Source organism: Lonchura striata, chromosome 3 (genome assembly GCF_050655825.1).
Source record: "Lonchura striata isolate lonStrDom1 chromosome 3, ASM5065582v1, whole genome shotgun sequence".
NCBI lineage: Eukaryota > Metazoa > Chordata > Aves > Passeriformes > Estrildidae > Lonchura > Lonchura striata.
Window position 1 is genome coordinate 70,647,738 of NC_140705.1, and position 18,658 is coordinate 70,666,395.

The window sequence follows — 18,658 nt, forward strand, 5'->3', positions numbered from 1 at the left end:
TTCTTTCTTTTTCTTTCAATCTTCAATAAACTCACTGGACATCCAAGTAAGCAGGAGTTTAAGTACACAGACACATGTGTCTTGTCAACAGGAAGTTTCTCTTGCATAACTTCTCTGGCAGTTCTGGAAAGCTAAATGCGCGTGCATTTTTCCTCACTGAAAATTAACAGTCAAGGGGAAAAGTGAACCTGTAAAGAAAAATCATTTCTGAGAAAGGAGAGTCCAGAAAGGGAGATGATTTTTAGCATGCAGAGCTGCCCTTGTGAAACATCTGCTATGACGTAGTCCTGTTCTGGCTGCAGACCAAGCCTATCAATAGCTCCATAGAGCAATGGGATAAGAAATGGGAAAATTGCCATTGCTTGTTTAGCAGCTTGTTTTGCTAATAAATGTCTGTCACTTTTCAAATAGCTACAGTGCAATTGTTTTTTGGGGAGAATATTTCCTTGAGCAGGAGGTTTTCAGGCCATTAGCTACTTCCCATCTGTACTGGTGTTTTAATACACCACACATACACTTTGCTCCTTATTAGAAATTATTTACAGCTTTTGATTATGGGCAGGCAGCCTGAAGTTTAGAAATCATGTCTGCCATTAAAAACATTTCTCTTGCCTTAACAAAAATTTAAATCTTAAAATCATTAAAACCAGTATGTACTTGTTGAAAGAACATCTACTTCTAAACATTGCTGGGGGGGGAAGTATTCTTTTTAGACATCTGAAGTTTTAAAGTAATGAATGACTGTATAAAAGCAGGAGCTGACTAAAGTGGTGGCCACTGTGCACTCATTCCATGGCTAGAGGCAGAATGTCACTGAGCCAAGCAGTCCAGTGTGCTGAAATTCATTTCAACCCATTTCAAACTGTGCCATGAACATTTTTTAATTCCCCCGATAGCTGCTAGGACAGACAAGAGACAGACCTCTTTTAATATCACACACTATGTCTAACAGTATCTGCTTTCACTTCACACACTTACACTAAACAAGCAATGACTTGCAGTAAATTTAGTGTGCCAAAAGAGGCACAACTGCACTGTAGCTGCACCAACTGAAATGCTAGATGTACACATCTCAGGGAGAGGGTGACACCCCAAAACTATTCCTTTTTAGCAACTAGCCTCCTTTCTTCCCCCTCCTCTCATCAGGGAAAAAAAGATCCAGAAAACAAAGGTGAGATGTAGAAACATGGGTACTGTTGCAGATTTGTCCCAGGGATATACTTGCTTTGTCATCTGAATCCTTTGCATTTTTTTTTCATTCAAAAGATTCACGTGAAGTTTCTATCCTAACTAGTTTTTAGACACCAAAGAATAAAGTTAAGGGAGAAAAAAAAAATCAGCTTTAGAAAGTGCCCATGGAAGTATGAATATAGGAATGGAGCAAAACTTCCAAGTGATGTCCTTCACGGTGGGAAACTTGCACTGTAATTTACCACTTGGACTGACATGCAAAAGGACCAACATAGAGACAGTGACTACTTTTCAGAATTTATTGTAAAAAATAGTATTAAACAATAGGAAAAATGCCACCCCTTGTTCAATCCACTCCATACTACTTTATGTGGAAACAATGGAAAAATGTGACAGAAATGTATTTACCCATTCCTATCCATATGTCAGATGATTCCAGCTACTCAGGACATGCTCATGGGAAAAGTATTGGCAGTATCACTGCATATGGAAGTAGAAATAAAAAACATGCAGTATTTTCAATTGCAGTTGGGAGGCCTATTTCCTGGAGTCTAGAGATCACGTTGTTTTATCTGTTTTCCTTTAGCATTATGTACATTATCAGACTTTCATAACTTCAGACACCAGCATAAAGCCCTGATTTTTTGCCAACAGTGACATACCCCCCTCAAAGATAAATGCAAAAACCAGAATGCCTGCCTTACTTCTGTTTGCAATTTCCTTTCCACAGGAACATGCACATGATATAGTTCCTGCTAACATATATTTAAAGCTTAGCTAGCCCTTTTCCACTTATACCAGTTCAATCCCACTGGAGGTCCTCAGGGCAGTACAAACAATGAAGAATAGACTTCCAGCATTGCAACACATTCGTTCTGGCCAAAAACTGCTTGTCCTAACACCAAATTACATACTTAGTATGACAAACCATTGTTTATAGACAAAAGAGTGTCTACGAACAGAAATATGTCAGATTCTGCATTAAACTGTATTACAAAAAATGTAAAACTATACTTCCACAATTATTTTCTGTGGATTTCCTAGCTCATCTCAAAACTGTGAAATACCAAATGGAGCTCAAATGGAGCTCAGTTTTAACAGAGACCCAAAATAACAGGCGACAGTAGTATTTACCTGGTGCAATTAGCTTCATTATCAATTGGCAAAAAGTTGACTTAATTTCATAGTTTAAATTACTAATCAGAGAAAACTTGAATTACATGGCACTGTTGAGACCAACCCAGTCTCAAGTCAAGGGATGTACTTACGCACAGGTGCATTGTTGTAAGTGTGATAAGAGTACAGAACCCAAATACTCAGAAAATACGTCAGCAGAAACCTATGGATAATGCTAAATAAGAACACCTGGCCATTTTTTTCCCACTGCTGTGCTTGATGAAAACTTGTACCAACAATAGTTTGAGGTCACAAAAATGACAGTCACTGGACTAGAGTGCAGTAGAAATTTTGGTCAATCTGAAAGAAGATACAATGGAGCAATACAGGAAATTCCATAGCAAGAGGCCAAAGTCAAACATTTCTTCTCTTGCACATCATAAAAAGTATTTTTGGTTACAAATTACCACTGCAAACAGCCTTCTCATAGATAAAACAAAAATGTCTCTACCTAAAAAGCTTTGAGAAGGGTCAAAACCCCACAAACCATAACTAGAGAGGTTTCTCTTATGTCCTCTTCTGAGTAGCAAGAGCTTCCTGATTTTAAGGAAGCCCCTCTTCTTGGTCAATCAATTCCGTTTTGGTGGAGAACACATCAGCCAACATGTGCTTTGGGATTTCAGATCCCCGTACCTTTAATGTGTAGCAGGCATTCTCTACTTTTGCCAGACTCTGTTTCAAGGTATAGAGCTTCTTGGAGACTTCGTAAGGTCCCGTGTTGCCAATGAAAGTGAACCCATCGTAAATCTGACGCAAGAACTGGCTCAGTTCGAAGGGTGTGTCTATGTCCCCGTTCCCAACGCTGCCGATGCACAGCCGCATCAGCTCTCCCGTCAGATCGGCCACTCCCAGCAGGTAGTCCACAGGGGTTACCTTCAGGCTCCACGTATGGGCTTGTTTATCATGGGAATTGGAGATCTGGGGACAGAATGGAAGAAAAGTCCAGTACAGAAAAGTGTGAGAAAGCCATCTGTAATGGTTCAACTATACACGCTAACTCATCTAACATAACTGGAAATTTAAAACATTCTGGAAAATTAAACTGCATGGCACTTCCACATGGTCTAATTTCAGAAGTACTAATCTCCTTCCATATAAGAAGGTAATTTCTACTTGAGATGTCATTTTCAATTTAGCAAGTATGATAAACATACCCTAACTCTACCATCTCATTTGCAAACAGAATTATCACATCTTTGTAGCAACATTTATTTGCAGTTGTTTGGGGTTTTCTTTCACCTGACAGATCTCAGCTTGATAGATTTTTTTCCTAAATAGTCCAAAGTTAGCAAATCATTCAAAAATAGTCTGCATTATGAAAACAAGTAATATAATTTCATAGTAGTATCTTGAATTTCAAAATTTGTTCTCTACAAGTAGCCATAGTATTCTCATATCTCTTTTATATTAACTGAGCTTATTAAAATAACAAACAAAAATTTTCATGAAGCAAACCCATTACAAAGTTACAAGTTTGCTCCAAGTTTCCAATATTTTTTATTGCCAGAATATTGATAACATGGGAGACAATGCAGATGTCTTTCTGTTCACTTGTTCCCCTAATATGCTATCTACCCAAATTGACAGATCTGGTCAGAGATGTGCATGCTGGGGTTAACAACTTCACAATTGTTACCTCTGGTAAAAACAAATGTATTTAAGCTAAAAATCAGGCTTCTCTGCAAATACCAAGAGAATAAAGAATGAATGAGAAATACTTTCCAGCAGAATCTCTTCAGCAGAAGCAAACTCAGGAATTCATGTAAAGCAGCATTACTGTACATTGCACCTCAACTGCTTGTGCGCTTCTGTAGATTGCTACCAAATCACTGCTGCCCTCTGTCAACAATCAAACTGCAAACAGTTTATTGTGCTTGGTGACATTAGTTTGTCCCTGTGAGCCATTTAGGCCAGGGTAGGAGTACAGGCAAGTCAAGAAACAGCAGACGTGGTATTAGGGCTAAGGTATGATGGGACACCAGCTTGTCCTCTAAAAGAAATTAGCTCCAGTAGAGTTACAAATGATGCAGCTAAAACATATGCACAAGGCAAATACAGTGCCTCTAGTGACTAGTTCAATACCAGCAATAAGATTTCAGTCATGGAGTTCATCCTGCCTCAGATTTGTTTGTGTCCTCCAGCTTCTGCAAGACCACTATACACCAGAAGGTCTTAGAGACAGCCCCAGGCACTAAAAATCACTCTGCTACACTTGATAGCTAGTATTTCATTGTCCTGGATCTTTTGCCGTATCAGAAAGAGTTCAGTTTGCTCCGAATAAAAAGGATATGAAATTTATAAACTTGTATCCCACGGATTTAGTTTACTACTTATCAGAATAAAAGGCATGTTTTGAACAAGTAAGTCAAAACCCATGTCCACCTAATCCCACTCCACTAACTGGACTTATTTAATCAGATGCCAAAAACGTGACTAATCCTTCTTGTTGCATTTCCATCCCAGAAAGATGTTTGAAAAGAAAGAAAAACTTTTACCATGTTTGTTGTTTCTTCTCTGTCTTCTGCTGTAAATATTAGTTGTTTGTTGATCTCTTCAACACTGATCAGAGATCGTGTTTTGATAAAATACTGAAACGAAACTGCCTCAACATATTCTTGAAGCCCTGCAAAAACAGCAGAAACAAGCCCATGCGTCAACTTTTCCAGCAATAATCTATGCTTGCAATTATTTATATTTGAAGGTTACCAGCAAAAAGTGAAAATTAACATAATCCAGAAATAACATTAAAACATAATCTAACATATCAAGTTTCTGAAGCATGAAAGTCAGACCAAGCACACAGACAAACATGTTCGAGTTTTCACTCCATCTGCATTTTTCATGCAGAACCTTCTGTAATTTCTATATAAAGCATCATGGTATTCTCAAAAACATACTAAAGATCAGCTCCCCACAATGTTTCCAAGGGCTCATACTTGGACCAGTATAGTTCAATGTCTGCATCAACGTCATAGAGTTGAGGGATCAAATGCACCCTCAGCAAATTTGCAGCTGACACTAAGCTGAGTGGTGCAGTTGACACACCTGAAGGAAGGGATGCCATCCAGAGAGACTAGGACAAGCTTGAGAAGTTGGGTCCATAGGAATCAATGCAGTTTAACAAGACCAAGTGCAAGGTGCTGCACCTGGCTCAGGGGATCCCCAGTATCAGCACAGGCTGGGGGATAAACAGATCGAGAGCAACCCTGCCCAGGAAGACTTGTAATAGATACTAGTTTAAAACTAAACTTCCCATTTCTCCATTTTGTGAGAATCAGGCTCCTTAAAATATGCAGGCTTGGTGAAATTCACATTCAAGACAAAGCATCTGTTGTTACAAATCACTCCAAACCAAATAAATAAATAAATAAGCAAATAAACAAACCAAATAGGAGTGTGATATCCAGTATGAAGATCAACAGGTGATCCTGCTTTGGCAAAGGGTTGGACTAGGTCATCTCTAGAGGTCCCTTCCAATCCTAACGGTTCTGTGATTCTATGACTATATTAGTAACTGCACTGTCCAACAGAACTTACACTCTAAAATTAAGGCATGGAGGGGGACAAAATGAGTTGGTGTGTTGGAAAGGGAATAAAGGATGAGATAACAAATGTTGCTGGTACCAGATTTGTATGCCAACTACAGCTACCTGCCATGTTTCTCTCTCACTACCTACTTGGCAGATGGTGGTTTTATTATGCATTACAACAAAGGTGAGATCTAGAGATTTCACAGGTTGTCAGTTTATCTTCATGTGCAGAAATAAGATTTGGGGGAAGCATGTGATAAAGGTTCATAAGCTGAAAGCTGAAGTTGGCACTGTTGGTGGAAAAAAAGGCAGAAACAAAGCTGGAATAGCCACGGCAGTACTAAGCTAAAAAAAGTTGCAGAGACAAAGTCAATGCCTGTGTATATCTGACCCATGAACAAAGAATGCTCAAAGAGGACATTAAAGGAATAGAAACATGACAGAGACGGTTCTAGCAGAGCTATTCTGAGCCACTTTAAGGGGATGACTTCACTTCAAGAGACGCCAACAGGTATCATGCGGCAAGAGGGTCAGGACTGGACAATACTTTTGTCAGTGAGTAAATGAGGATGTAACCAAGGATACCAGAAGAAGAGGCCTGCTTCCATTAGAATAATCTTAATACCCTCAATTGACCTGTAGAGTGCCAGGACCTCAGCTTATAGAAATATGCAGGAAGAGGCAAATTTAGACTTCACTTTGATCAAAGAAATAGTCTAAATCAAAAATAAGAGAATATAGATTTGAATAACAAATCAGTATGGAAATACCCCAAAAAATCTAGACATAACCTCAAGGGGTAGGAGGCTTTCCACGTTACTATCAAATTAGCATGATAAGTGACCTGCATTTTTCTTCTTCTTTTAAATATGTATTTCAGCAGAAGCAACTCAGAATGGCAATTCCTTTATAATACTCTACAGCAGCCCTGAGAAAAGCAGAATAAATATGCAGCAACCAAACTCACACTCAACAGTGCTGTTCATAAACCAGAACACAAACAAGGAGCCAGCAAGGCCAATTAAACACCATAATTTAATCAACAGAATTCAGGTAAAGCATTCTGGGCACAAGCAATAGAAGAACAGAAGATAAAAGCTGCTCAGGATCTTTTAAGATAAATAACTTCAGAGGCTGCAAAGAAGTAGATTTCATCATTCACTCTTTCCCTGACTTACCTTCTCATGTAACAGGACCAGTAATCTATTACGAAATTTTGGCTTTTTCTGTGGATAAGCTGTAAAGCTACCAGATACAGTAGTGCTCAACATGACAACATCTGTGAGAATCTCCCTCTGCTATCTATGGAGAAGTCTATCACAATGAAGAATCAACTTGGCATTTTCCACAGCTCTGACAGATCAAATCAGCCCTCAAACCTTTTGGTAAACAGTTTTCTTGATCAGTCAGATATCCCACTTTCAAATCACTCTACTTTACGACTTCATAAACATTTTGTCCTTTTCCATTTTAAGTGTTTGGCTCCTCTGTTCTTTTATCTTTATGTACTTTTTAATGTAGGCGTATTTATATGTATATACACACATAGATGGTTGCTTCCTCCTGCCATCCCACACTAGCTGACATGTTCCAGCCTTGTGCTCCTTCCTTTTGTTTAACACCACCATACGAATGTTGCACACATTTGTATTGCCATTTACTGTCACCTTCTCACAATTAGGGAATCTGTCTCCCACTATTTAGTAAGCCTTACAAAACTCAATTAAAGTTACCATCACATATAGACTGGTAACAAATCCTGTTCATGACTACTTTGCAAAAAACATTCATATTTTTACTTTTTCTTTTTTTTTCTTTTTTTAAGTCCTTCTTCCAGAAGTAGCTACAATATGACATTTCAATGAGCCAAGACCTTGAAATAAGGTATTTCCATGTGCAGGTAGAAGGATGTTTAAACATGTAATGTTTTAGCTTAATGGTAGGACATCCACTATTTTCAGTAAATAATTCCCAAGGTGAAAAAGCCCATCCCATTTCACTACACCATCCAACAATACCTTTCCCCTTATGCTCTTGTTTTGGATTTATTCCAAAATTAGCTTATTTATGGATTGAGCTGCAAGTAATGGAGTAACTTGTAAGACTGCCTTTTATGGGTTTGGGTTTTTTTGTAGTACATGGGCAAAAATACCAATTAAAAACACTGTATTATTTTTACTAGCACCTCTTAAAATTAACTGCTTAAGTATGTAAATTAAAGTAAAAAATTAACTGCTTAAGTATTTTAGTGTTTTATTACATTTATTCTCTAGAAATAGCTTATACTAGACAAGTGACAGTGACCCAGTATAGCAGCTCCCTTCTATGTTTTAAAACATTTATTTTCTGCATAAGAACTAGAGAGCTCCATTGAGATATCTTCTTAGCATGTATCTAGAAATAAAGATTTTTCTGCCTGAAAATTTGAGCTCTTTTTGCCAGCTGATATTCAAATATTTTTCCTTAACCACATATGCAAGACCTGAGAAAAAAAGAAAAAGCAGCTTTCCTAAGAAACTTAGCAAGAAATTAGGTTTCTTAAATGAAAAAATAATTTAAAAAATAATTGGAGCACTCAATCCAAGAGTCAAACAAATGCATAAGACAGAGGAAAAGCTAGTTCTATTTAAAGAATTAATAAATAATTGAAATTATTTCATTGCAGGAATCATATTAGGGTAAACAGAATCTAATTCCATCACGCATCCATGCATGCATGGAAGCTTCAATCCAGAATGATGAATCAAATAAGAGGTGAAAGTTACCTCCTGAAATTCTGGTTATTTCATTTCCTTCTATAAATCTATGTTCAACAGTTACAAAACAGGTTCAAAAGGATTTTATACTTCTTGGTTGTTAAGGTTAGCAATGCCAGTGCCACCTGCCAACTTCCCAAATAAGCTGCTTCTCTCCCTGTTTCTTCCCAAACTCGTTTTCTTTCATCCTTTGTCCTGTTTCTCTCTCTTTTTGTTTAGAGAGGAGCCTGGGCTGATGGTGAGGACACAAGCAGATGGACACAAGCCTGTGCTCTCTCACCCAGCTCCTCCCCCAAGCCATGCAGCAGGAATCACAGGCCAAGAGCAGCCACTAGAAAGATGGTAGGAAGATACACCCAGCAAGCTTCTTCCACGATCACTGCATGAAGGGTGGGGCACATTATTTACAGGGTGAGTCATGTGAAATTACCCACTTGCTGATTCTTTACAAAACCAAAACAGCACTGACAAGGCTCTGTGTTATCCTCATGTTTAGGCTGGCAAGTAATATTGTCATTAAAAAAAACCCCAAACAAATAGAAAAAAACATCCCTTCCTTCTCATCCCCCCAAAAACCAAAGAAAGCAACAAAAAAAAAGAAAAATTCCACCATCAAAACACAGAAATCCCCACCATAATCCAGGAAAAAAAAAAAAAAAGTAATATTCTTGTGGAAATTAGAGAAATAATTATACAGAATAGGGGGGGATGGTAAACTTAAAGAACTTGTTTCTAGAAGCATATGGATGAATAAAGGGGAGAATGAGTGAAATAAGCAAACAATTAACCAGGTACAACATCAAGTGAAACAAGCACATGCAATAAATTTAGAAGTATTAATACAAAAAATAGATCTAGTGCCTGTCCTATTAAGATGAAACTGATCATTCACACCTTAATCTATTCCCTTAAAGTTCTCTGCATACTTGACAATGATTCCTAAGATTCAGAGGTCTTCTTCTGGGCATAAGGGGTAAAAACTTAAGTAATTAAACTTAAACTGAGGCTATGAAACAACCAAACCATTTTGTTGATTGTGGGCATGAAGTCAAAGGTTAATTTCATAACATACACTGAAAGAGGATAAAGCCAGCTCTCCTCATAGACAGGAGTGGTCTGGACATCCTGTTCTGAAAATGGCTTAAAAGAGTAATTCCAGACATGGATGGATTTTTTAAAACAGTACTAACTAATAAATAAAAATACAAGTAATAGAACAAATGTCTATATGAGCATACATATTTGGAAAAACACATGTTTTAGTCACTCAGTAATAATTCAAATGCTGAGTACTATTATATCAATAATTAAAATGTAAATTTCTTCTGTAAAGCCCTGAATGCTTTGTTCATTAGTCAATTGTTACTTGACATATCCAGGACCACCAAAAAGTTCTGTTCTCTTCTAGCTGCATGTGTTGAAGTGATGCATTGCAGATATTGAAGTGTTAATATTGTTTGCACTCAAATAGACACTTCAGGGGAAAAGGTAATACCATTTCAGGGGGAAAGGCAATACCAAGATTAGCCAGTTTTCCCAAAAACCCCAGAAACAAATATAAGTTCCCTATCAGGCAGGTGCCTGTGAGAGTTAAATTATTTCTCCAAACAGGCACAAAAACCCTTCAAAGAACTGCAAACAATATTTTAATCTCTCATTGCAGAGAGCAGGGAATCAAGCCTTTTTTATATTGTTATTAAAAACACAAATGACAAATGATAAGCTTTTCTGCAGGTGAATAATTGTGGGTGAGAAATTCACAAACTTTTATTTTGCTTCTACTTAGAGACCTGAGGGATGTACCATGCTTACTTTCATAATCAAGGTTTTTGTTCTGAAGTTTGGGGTTTTATTCCAACTCAGTAGCCCCAAATGTAGTAATTATGAAGAGCACTCAATGTTTTACATTAAAAAAATATTCCTGTAACGAATAGTCTTCCTAACCTCTTTGACTACCCCCAACTGCCTTCATAATTAATACAGAGTTTTAAAAGTCATTCAGTCAGACAGCAAATTTTACACTACTGGCAGCCTTGAGGGCAAGTGTTCAAGATACCAAAGAAAGGAAGCTCTGACTCAGCCAGGATGTTTAATGATCAAAGAAGAAAGAGCAGCTCACACAACACAGCTTCTGCAGTTCAAAACATAGTGAAAGTTCTTCTTAAGGTGATGTTGTTTCCATACAACAGACTCAACTCACAAGCAAATCAGAAGAACCAATAGTGGCTATTTCTCCTCATAATCACAGATCTGTGAGATGGCACAAAGATACCTCACCACTTGCCAACCTCTATTACTCCCCACATGATTGCAAAACAAAAGTTGAACCATGATGTGTTATCCCCGTCCCTTCTTGGAATGGAGTTCCTCTAGGACACATTCTCCTGTGTGATTTTAAATAAACAAACAAAAAAGCTTCACAGATTTTTTTTTTTTAAACTTCTCTTATGGTCCAGCTGCACGTGGTTCCTGCAAAGGCTGGAGAGGTCTGATCTGTCAATCACTAATGTCAATAGCTGCAGGGTTGAAAAATATTCCTGAGCCAGACAACAAGGTCTCCTCCACTTGCCAGCTATGAAACTGAATTAAAAGACAAACAATGTCACTAGTTTCAGGTTGTCATGTGAGTAACAGCAGTATTTGTCACAATAGTAGAGCAGGACTTTAGGACAGTTAGGTCTTACGTTAGAAGCAGGAAAGGACAATCTTTGTGATCATGCTGACCCACAGCATGCGTCTTCAAAAAACTACATAGCTTCTCTTAAGAACTTCTGCTGCTCTGAATGGCTCCTGCTGAATGTAAATCTCATTCAGGGATAAGCTAATAATCAATTCTCACATAATTCATGTCTAGTTTGTTCATGTCAGAATTTGCATTTATGTTTGCAGATTTGTTTTAATTTTTGTGTATGGCATACAAAATCTGCAGCAGAAAATACAAAGTGAGAGGGTTTGCATCACTGGTTTTGCCTTTTCCTTAGAAGAACCTAGGAAAAAGGCATGAACCAAAAATAATAATAGGCCAGCAAAATGCAACAAACTGAAGGTATCAAATTTCAAACAGACAACTTGCAGAATGAAAAAAAAAAAAACCCCAAACCAGTTTGACCAAGCGGGGATGAGTCAGAGAAACACAGAAAATAACAAAACAGAAATAATGAAATTAACAAAATTGTATCTGATAACCATAGGCTTATTCACTGCGAATTCTGTTAATTTTCCAGTATAATCAGGAAACTTTGTTTCCATTTCTGGCATTTTACCCCTCACCTACAACAGCAAGAGATTAATTCTTCAGTCACATCCTGTTCCTGTGTTACTGTGTTTTCCCACCATCTTGCATAAACCTGATTGCTTCCTTCATGGTCAGCTTTCCTTTCAAGTTTTAGGTGTATTTAAGTCTTATCCTGGGTGAGACATTTACAGTTTGTGATATCTTCCTCCCACAGTACAAAGCTTTTCCTTTCTATTACCAACCTAAAATTAAATATGCCATCTATTTTAATTATAGTTTTTAAGTTTTCTCAAGAAAAAAACACAGGTGTTCTGCTTACACTGGTCCTGATGTGGAATAGTACATTGATACTATATCCTTGATATTATGTACCTTGATATTATTTCAGAAATACATGTGTGTTTACAAAGGTAGGACAATCTCAGTATGTTACAAACAAAGAAATCATTACGCAGATGGTTTTTTCATTTGCATTCTAATTAAAATCCTTCATACAATACCCAAAAAAGTGTTATTATTTAAATCATCAGTAATCTAAAGCTGGCCTGTTTGGACAGACCCCACTCATCTCCATAGCATTTCTCACAGCATCCTGTCTGCTGGCAGTTAGAAAGTGGCATTCTACTGCAACTGAAGCATTTCCTTTTCATCTACACAGACTTAACTGGCCTGGTCTAATCGAGCAATGCAGTTTGTTGCAATATCTTACATGCCTAAAGTGACTTTAAATGGCATAAGGCAGGAGACAGAAATAAGCTCCATTATATCAATCTCTGAGAACACAAATAGTGCCTGCACAAGATAAATGATGTGTTAGACTGCGTCAGTGCTGAACTTTTACACAGAATTTCCGCCATCATCATCAGCAGAAGCAGTCACAGAGCAATAGTTTTGACAAGGTGCTGACATTTTACAGCCCCATCATCTAATCCTATTGAGAGCAAGTGCAGACATGATAAACAGCTAATGAGCTTCCCTGCACACAGCACTCCACTCGCCACTGCTGCAAGCGCAGGCACACAGCAAAGGTCAGCCAACAGTGCTCCACTTGCATCTACCATCATCACCCCATGTTACCCCACTTAAGCTCCAGAAGAATGATGGACTCCCCATTCAATATTTCATCTTAAACTAAGTAAAGTCTTCAAATAGCTAGAGATTTCATTTAACAAAGTCACGTTGAAAAGGTACTCCATTCAATCCCACACAGTGCCACCTTATCAAGCAGTCCTTAATTTTCCCTCAGCAGTACACAAGGTTTGATTTATGCAGAAAAGATTCAGGACATATTCTGATTACATACATCCTAACATAAAATCATAGAATTTTTCAGGTTGGAAAAGACTTTTAGAATAATTGACTCCAACCACTAACCCAACACTGCCAAGTCCACCACTAAACCATGACTCTAAGGGCCACATCTCTATGTTTTTTAAATACCTCTAGGGATGGTGACTCCATCACTCTCCTGGGCCTGACAGTGCCTGACAACCCTTCCTATGATTAAATTTTTCTTAATATACTATATAAACCTCTCCTAGAGTGACTTGAGGCCATTTCCTCATGTCCCATTTTTTGTTACATTGGAGAAGAGACCACCCCGCACCTGGTTACACTCCCCTTTCAGGCAGTTGTAATGTGCAATGAGGTCCTTCCTGAGCCTCCTCCTCTCCAGGCTAAATCTCCACCTCCTTCAGCCACTCCTCAGCACATTTGTGCTCCAAATCCTTCACTTGTTCCACTGTCCTTCTCTGGACACATTCCAGTACCTCGGTGTCTTTCAAGTGATACGTCCAAAACTGGACACAGAACTTGAGGTGCAGCCAGTGCTGAACACAGGGAGATAATCACTGCTCTGGTCCTGCTGGCCACGCTGTTGGTGACAGAGGCCACAATGCCACTGGCTTTCTTGGTCACCTGGACGTGTACTGGAAGATCATGTTCAGCTGCTGTAGACCAGAAACCCCAGGTCTTTTCCCAGTAGGCAGTTTTCCAGTTGCTCTTCCCCCAGCCTGCAGCACTGCATGGGGTTGGTGTAGCCAAAGTGTAGGACCATGTTGCAGAGCACTTCTTTCTTATCATGCAAATCAGATCTTTTCTGTATACAGTTGATATTTTCCTCAGTAGTTGAGAACTAAATATATATATATATATACATATATATATATATATATATATATAAATACTCAAACACATATGTATATACAAATTTTAAAAACCTAAAAAATTTCTTCCTTCCTTTCTTAAATCCATACAATCTTTTTCAGTCCTTTTCTTACATAGTGTCTCTCAACAATTTTAAAGAAAGAGTACATATTTCCTCACAGGATATATAAGGTATACACTGCAAACTGGGCCAAAGGAGCAGGAATTCTATATTACAAATAGTAAAGCTTTAAAAATATCAACAAAGCAGAACATTCTAACATAACAAATGAAGAGCTCTGCATTAAAAAAAGACTTCATTATTTCAGTATCTCTTTGTTTGCTTGTTTAATCATCCCCTGGGACAATCTGTACTGTTAAGAAACGTGTAGAAAACAGTCATCAGTTTTTGTTGTTGTTCAATTAGTGCTATACTCAGTGTTTGAGCTCATGCAAGTGTCCTTTGGGGAAACGTCCTGCGTGCCATTAGCACTATTCTTAATGAGGGAAAGCACGAAACTCCTTTAGTGCTCTGCCAGAATTGTTTTATCTTCAAGTCAAAAGAACAACTGCTTGGAGTAACCCCAAAAAAAGCATTTAACAATTACAAGTGGCAAACAATATTCCCAAGCATAATACTCATAGCATTCTTCTATTTATAGGCTAACAGTTATTACACTGGATAAAATATGTATTAGGCAGCTTTATTATGAAGACAATCATGATTTCTAAGTTAAAACTGCTACAGTGGTTTCCATTATAAGCTCAATTTTGAACCCTTTTACTCCTTCTGTGAGAGGTAGGGTGGGGAACAGGAGGATGTTTCATGTTTGGTTTCAAGACAAAGGAGAATATTTTTAGGAAGTTTGAGGTTAATTAGACATGTTGCTTTTGAGATATGGGACATAAGCATTTCTTTATTCTTTTTGGAAGAAAAAAGCAGTTTAATGGCAATGTTTTTGTTCATAAAAAGCTTTTTAACTAGTTCTCCAGAATTTCTTTAAAATACAAAATCAGAGTTGAAAACTAGGTTAAAGGAAGGTCAAGATTTACAGCCCTAGGAAATATACAAAGACAAAGATCTAGCGCTTTTCTTAGCTACATTTATTTTCAAAAAGATATGCAAGCTCTTTCCACTGGAAAAAAAAAAGCAAAGCAACAATTAAAAGAACACTAGTCTTAAAACCAAAACTAAAAGCAACATTCTTAACTCTTATCACTTTTCACATCCCAATTATAGTTCTTCATGAACAGTGGTAGGCAGGTGGAATAAAGCATTCCCTCTCCCAGCTGCTCTTCATCTTACTGTCCCTTCATTCTTCCTGTTTCTAGGTTTTCTATCTCAGCTTCATAATCCTGACATCAAGCATCTTCGCATCTCTGACACTTCCTTGATCCCAGCTTCAGCACAATCAAGATCTACATGTCTTGAAGCCTGCATATTCCCTTTTCTGCCATCAGAATGACTAACTGGAGAGCAGAGGATTTAACGAAGGTAAGAGTAAAGGTCTGGCTGAAAGTTAGCATTTTATCTTTGTTATGCACAGAAACTCATTTACACAATGCCTAAAAGCATTCCCTGTCTTCCCAGTGACACACAGGTATATTCTAACACTCCCTTACTAAATATGCTCTATGAGCAACAGCTGGCACAAACTTTCCTTGCAGAAGAGCATATGTAGAAGAGCTAGAACGTAAGTAGATCATGTGGATGATGTACTGAAATAGAATGAAGGCAACTTATTTCAGTTGGATTTTATAATCAGCCTTCTTAATGAGGCACAAATACCTAATTACATAAACAACAGGAAGATATTAGGGCCAAGTATTATACAACTGATGGAAGTGCACAGATTTGCCATTTATCTCAACTGAAGAGAGGCAAAAAGTAAAAGTACAGCCACTTCCAGGGGGCTGTGTATTTCTATCCTTGAGTTCTGTCCAAAAAACCTGCAAAGTTCAGGTATTTGAGAGATTCCACACCTGACTTCTGGAAAGACAGACAGCAGAGTCTACTCCTTCTCTCCCTTATTTAGCATACTAATACCTTCTTGCCTTCCTTTCTTTTTACCTCAATGGTTAGTAAGATTCATTCTCTTAGTCTTCTTAAGAGTGTAGTAAGAAAATTCTTCAATTCTATGACAATCTCACCCCAAGTACTGTGTAAGCATTAAGGATGTGCTACCATACATGCAACTGTGTGCAGTTCTGGGTGTCACTATTTAAAAAGGATGTGAAGGTCCCTGAAGGCATCCAGAGGAGGCCAACAAAGCCGGTGAAATCATTGGAAGCAATGTCCAATAAGGAGCAGTTAAGGACTTCGGGCTTGTGCAGTTTGGAGATGACAAGGCTGAGGAACAACTTCATTGCTCCCTACAGGCTCCTGAGGAGGGGAAGTGGAGAAGGTGGTGCTGATCTCCTGTGCCATCCAGTGATAGGATATGTGGGAATGGCTCTAAGCTGCATCAGGCAGGAGTATTTCTTTTGAAAAGGTGGTCAAACACAGGAACAGGCTTCCTAGAGAGGTGGTTGATGCCCCAAGGCTGTCAGTGTTTAGAGGAAGCATGTGGACAATGCTCTTAACAACTTTTTTGACTTTTGGTCAGCCCTGAAGTGGTCAGGCAGTGCCAGTGGATAATTACTGTTGGTTCTTTCCATCTGAATTTGCCTATTCTGTTCTACAAGTTTTGCAGCTGTGAAGGTATTGAGTCATCATACACATGCATCAGGTCTCTTAACTTCCTCTGCTAACTACTTCTACTACTAACCTCCCCTAGAGTAACTCATCCTGCTCTAAAATGGACAAATACATTTTAGTCATTTTAAGAGGCTGAGATTTCCAACACCAGAAAAAGCTATTAAAAATTCTGAATTATTCCTGACATAATACTTGAAGTTGTTTTCTAAACAGTTTATTCAGGTCTATTCTGTTATTAATAAGTACCTTTATGCAAGTCAGAAATAAATCATGAAGGAAAATGAGTGTAGCTGACAGTGTCTATTTACCAAATACAAAAAGCAAAGCTGAGCAGTACTTTTCTTTCATTATCTTCTTTATTTTCAGATTGCTGTGGCTAGCTTAAGTTCAGGTACCTTTCATGTTAGAAAGAAATTTAACTTCTGAGTTCTGAAAATATGTATTTTTTAAAGGAACAAAAACACTATTTTTACTAAGAGGAGAGAATCTGGATATAGAAAACTAGCATCAGGTTTGCTCACTTGTTTTATAGGAACATGGGTACACATAGAAGTTATTGTGCAGTAACTTTCCATATGTCTGCTATGTAAGTATACTCTCTTACGTGTGAGATGAGTCAATCTAATTCCAGGCCAACTGCTTCTCAGTAGAACTAGAGGCAGGTAAGCCTCTTTGAATTTACTGCCACAAAGATACATATGAAACAAAACAGAGACAGTTCAGGTGAGGCAGCTGGTGCAGCGTTAGTGGTTACCCTGTGAGAATCTGACTCACGTGGCATGGCTGATGGCTTGCACCACGCAGCCTCATAAAGACCCATGAGGCAGCAGACCTCAAACATTGCTGTTCTATACACAGAGTTATATGACTCACATGGGACTACAAATTTCAGGGGTTATTCAAACAAACTTTACAGGTCACAATGAAGCTTTTGAAAACTTTTGTTCATAAAACTGAATGCAAGAATTCTCAGCTTTTATAAGGAGTAGTTAAAATGAAAATCAAAAGCTATTTTTAATGTGTTAAGATACTCATAATACCCTTTGAATAGTATTGTTCACACTTTAAGTTCATCTGTAGTATCAGAATTTTGAATTATCTCTTTCCATTGTGTCACTACAGTACTTGACTATAAATAGCAGCAAGACACATGCAGATTAAGTGGCTCTAAGAAAAACTATTTATATCTAATTTGAGCAACCAAATGCATCACAGGTAAGAGGACTGTGGAACTAATCAGAGCCATTGAAGATTACCAGGGCACACTCTTTCCAGTTCCAAATTGCTAAACTGAGACTCAAGACCTGTGTCACTCTTACACCAACGTTTGTGTAAGACATGAGCACAAGTTACCTTGAGCATTGTTTGTCTTGTAAATTACAGACATGTATTGCTGCTGGTTTATCAAATCAATCTTATGGACATTTTTAAACAATTAAGTAATTCAGGGCAAATCCTCAGCTCTCATCAGATGAAGAAGTTTTTCCTAAACAAGGAAAGATATACGCAATTCCAAATTGTTTAAAATGAGATTGATAAACACAAGATACTGACACAATATCATGACTAAAATGCCAAAGAAGCAGTTACATATTTTATTAATGTGTTCCATAACCAAGGCATATCAATTTTAGGCAATATTCAGATTGTCAGCAAGGAGTCAGCAAAGAAATATGGTTTGACAGCAAGAATCATGAACCAACTGGAATTTAATATCTCAATAATGTTGTCAAAGACTGCCATTTACAGAGAGGAGCGAACAAGATGCAACTGAAACACACAAGTTGGTTTAATGCTTGTAATCAGGACCCAACATCACTTTATCACTCAAAATGGATAATTTCACAATACAGTTGTGCCCACTCTCCTCTTAGAAACTGTAACCCTTCAGAAGGGGCAAATGATTGTGCTATATATATTCCTCTCA

The 18,658-nt window shown here is 37.9% G+C and overlaps 1 protein-coding gene across 2 annotated transcripts in view; it reads right to left on the reverse strand.

Annotated features, from left to right (window-relative positions):
- Window positions 1-1,476: 1,476 nt before the first annotated feature.
- Window positions 1,477-18,658, reverse strand: part of TSNAX (translin associated factor X) — a 37,632-nt gene continuing 20,450 nt past the window's right edge. For both annotated transcript variants that reach the window (XM_085576798.1, XM_021527126.3), the window contains exons 5-6: window positions 4,863-4,990; window positions 1,477-3,285 (exon numbers count right to left, since the gene is read on the reverse strand). In XM_085576798.1, coding sequence (XP_085432924.1) covers window positions 2,911-3,285; window positions 4,863-4,990 — 503 coding nt within the window. In that variant the 3' untranslated portion in view covers window positions 1,477-2,910. The remainder of the gene's footprint in view (window positions 3,286-4,862; window positions 4,991-18,658) is intronic.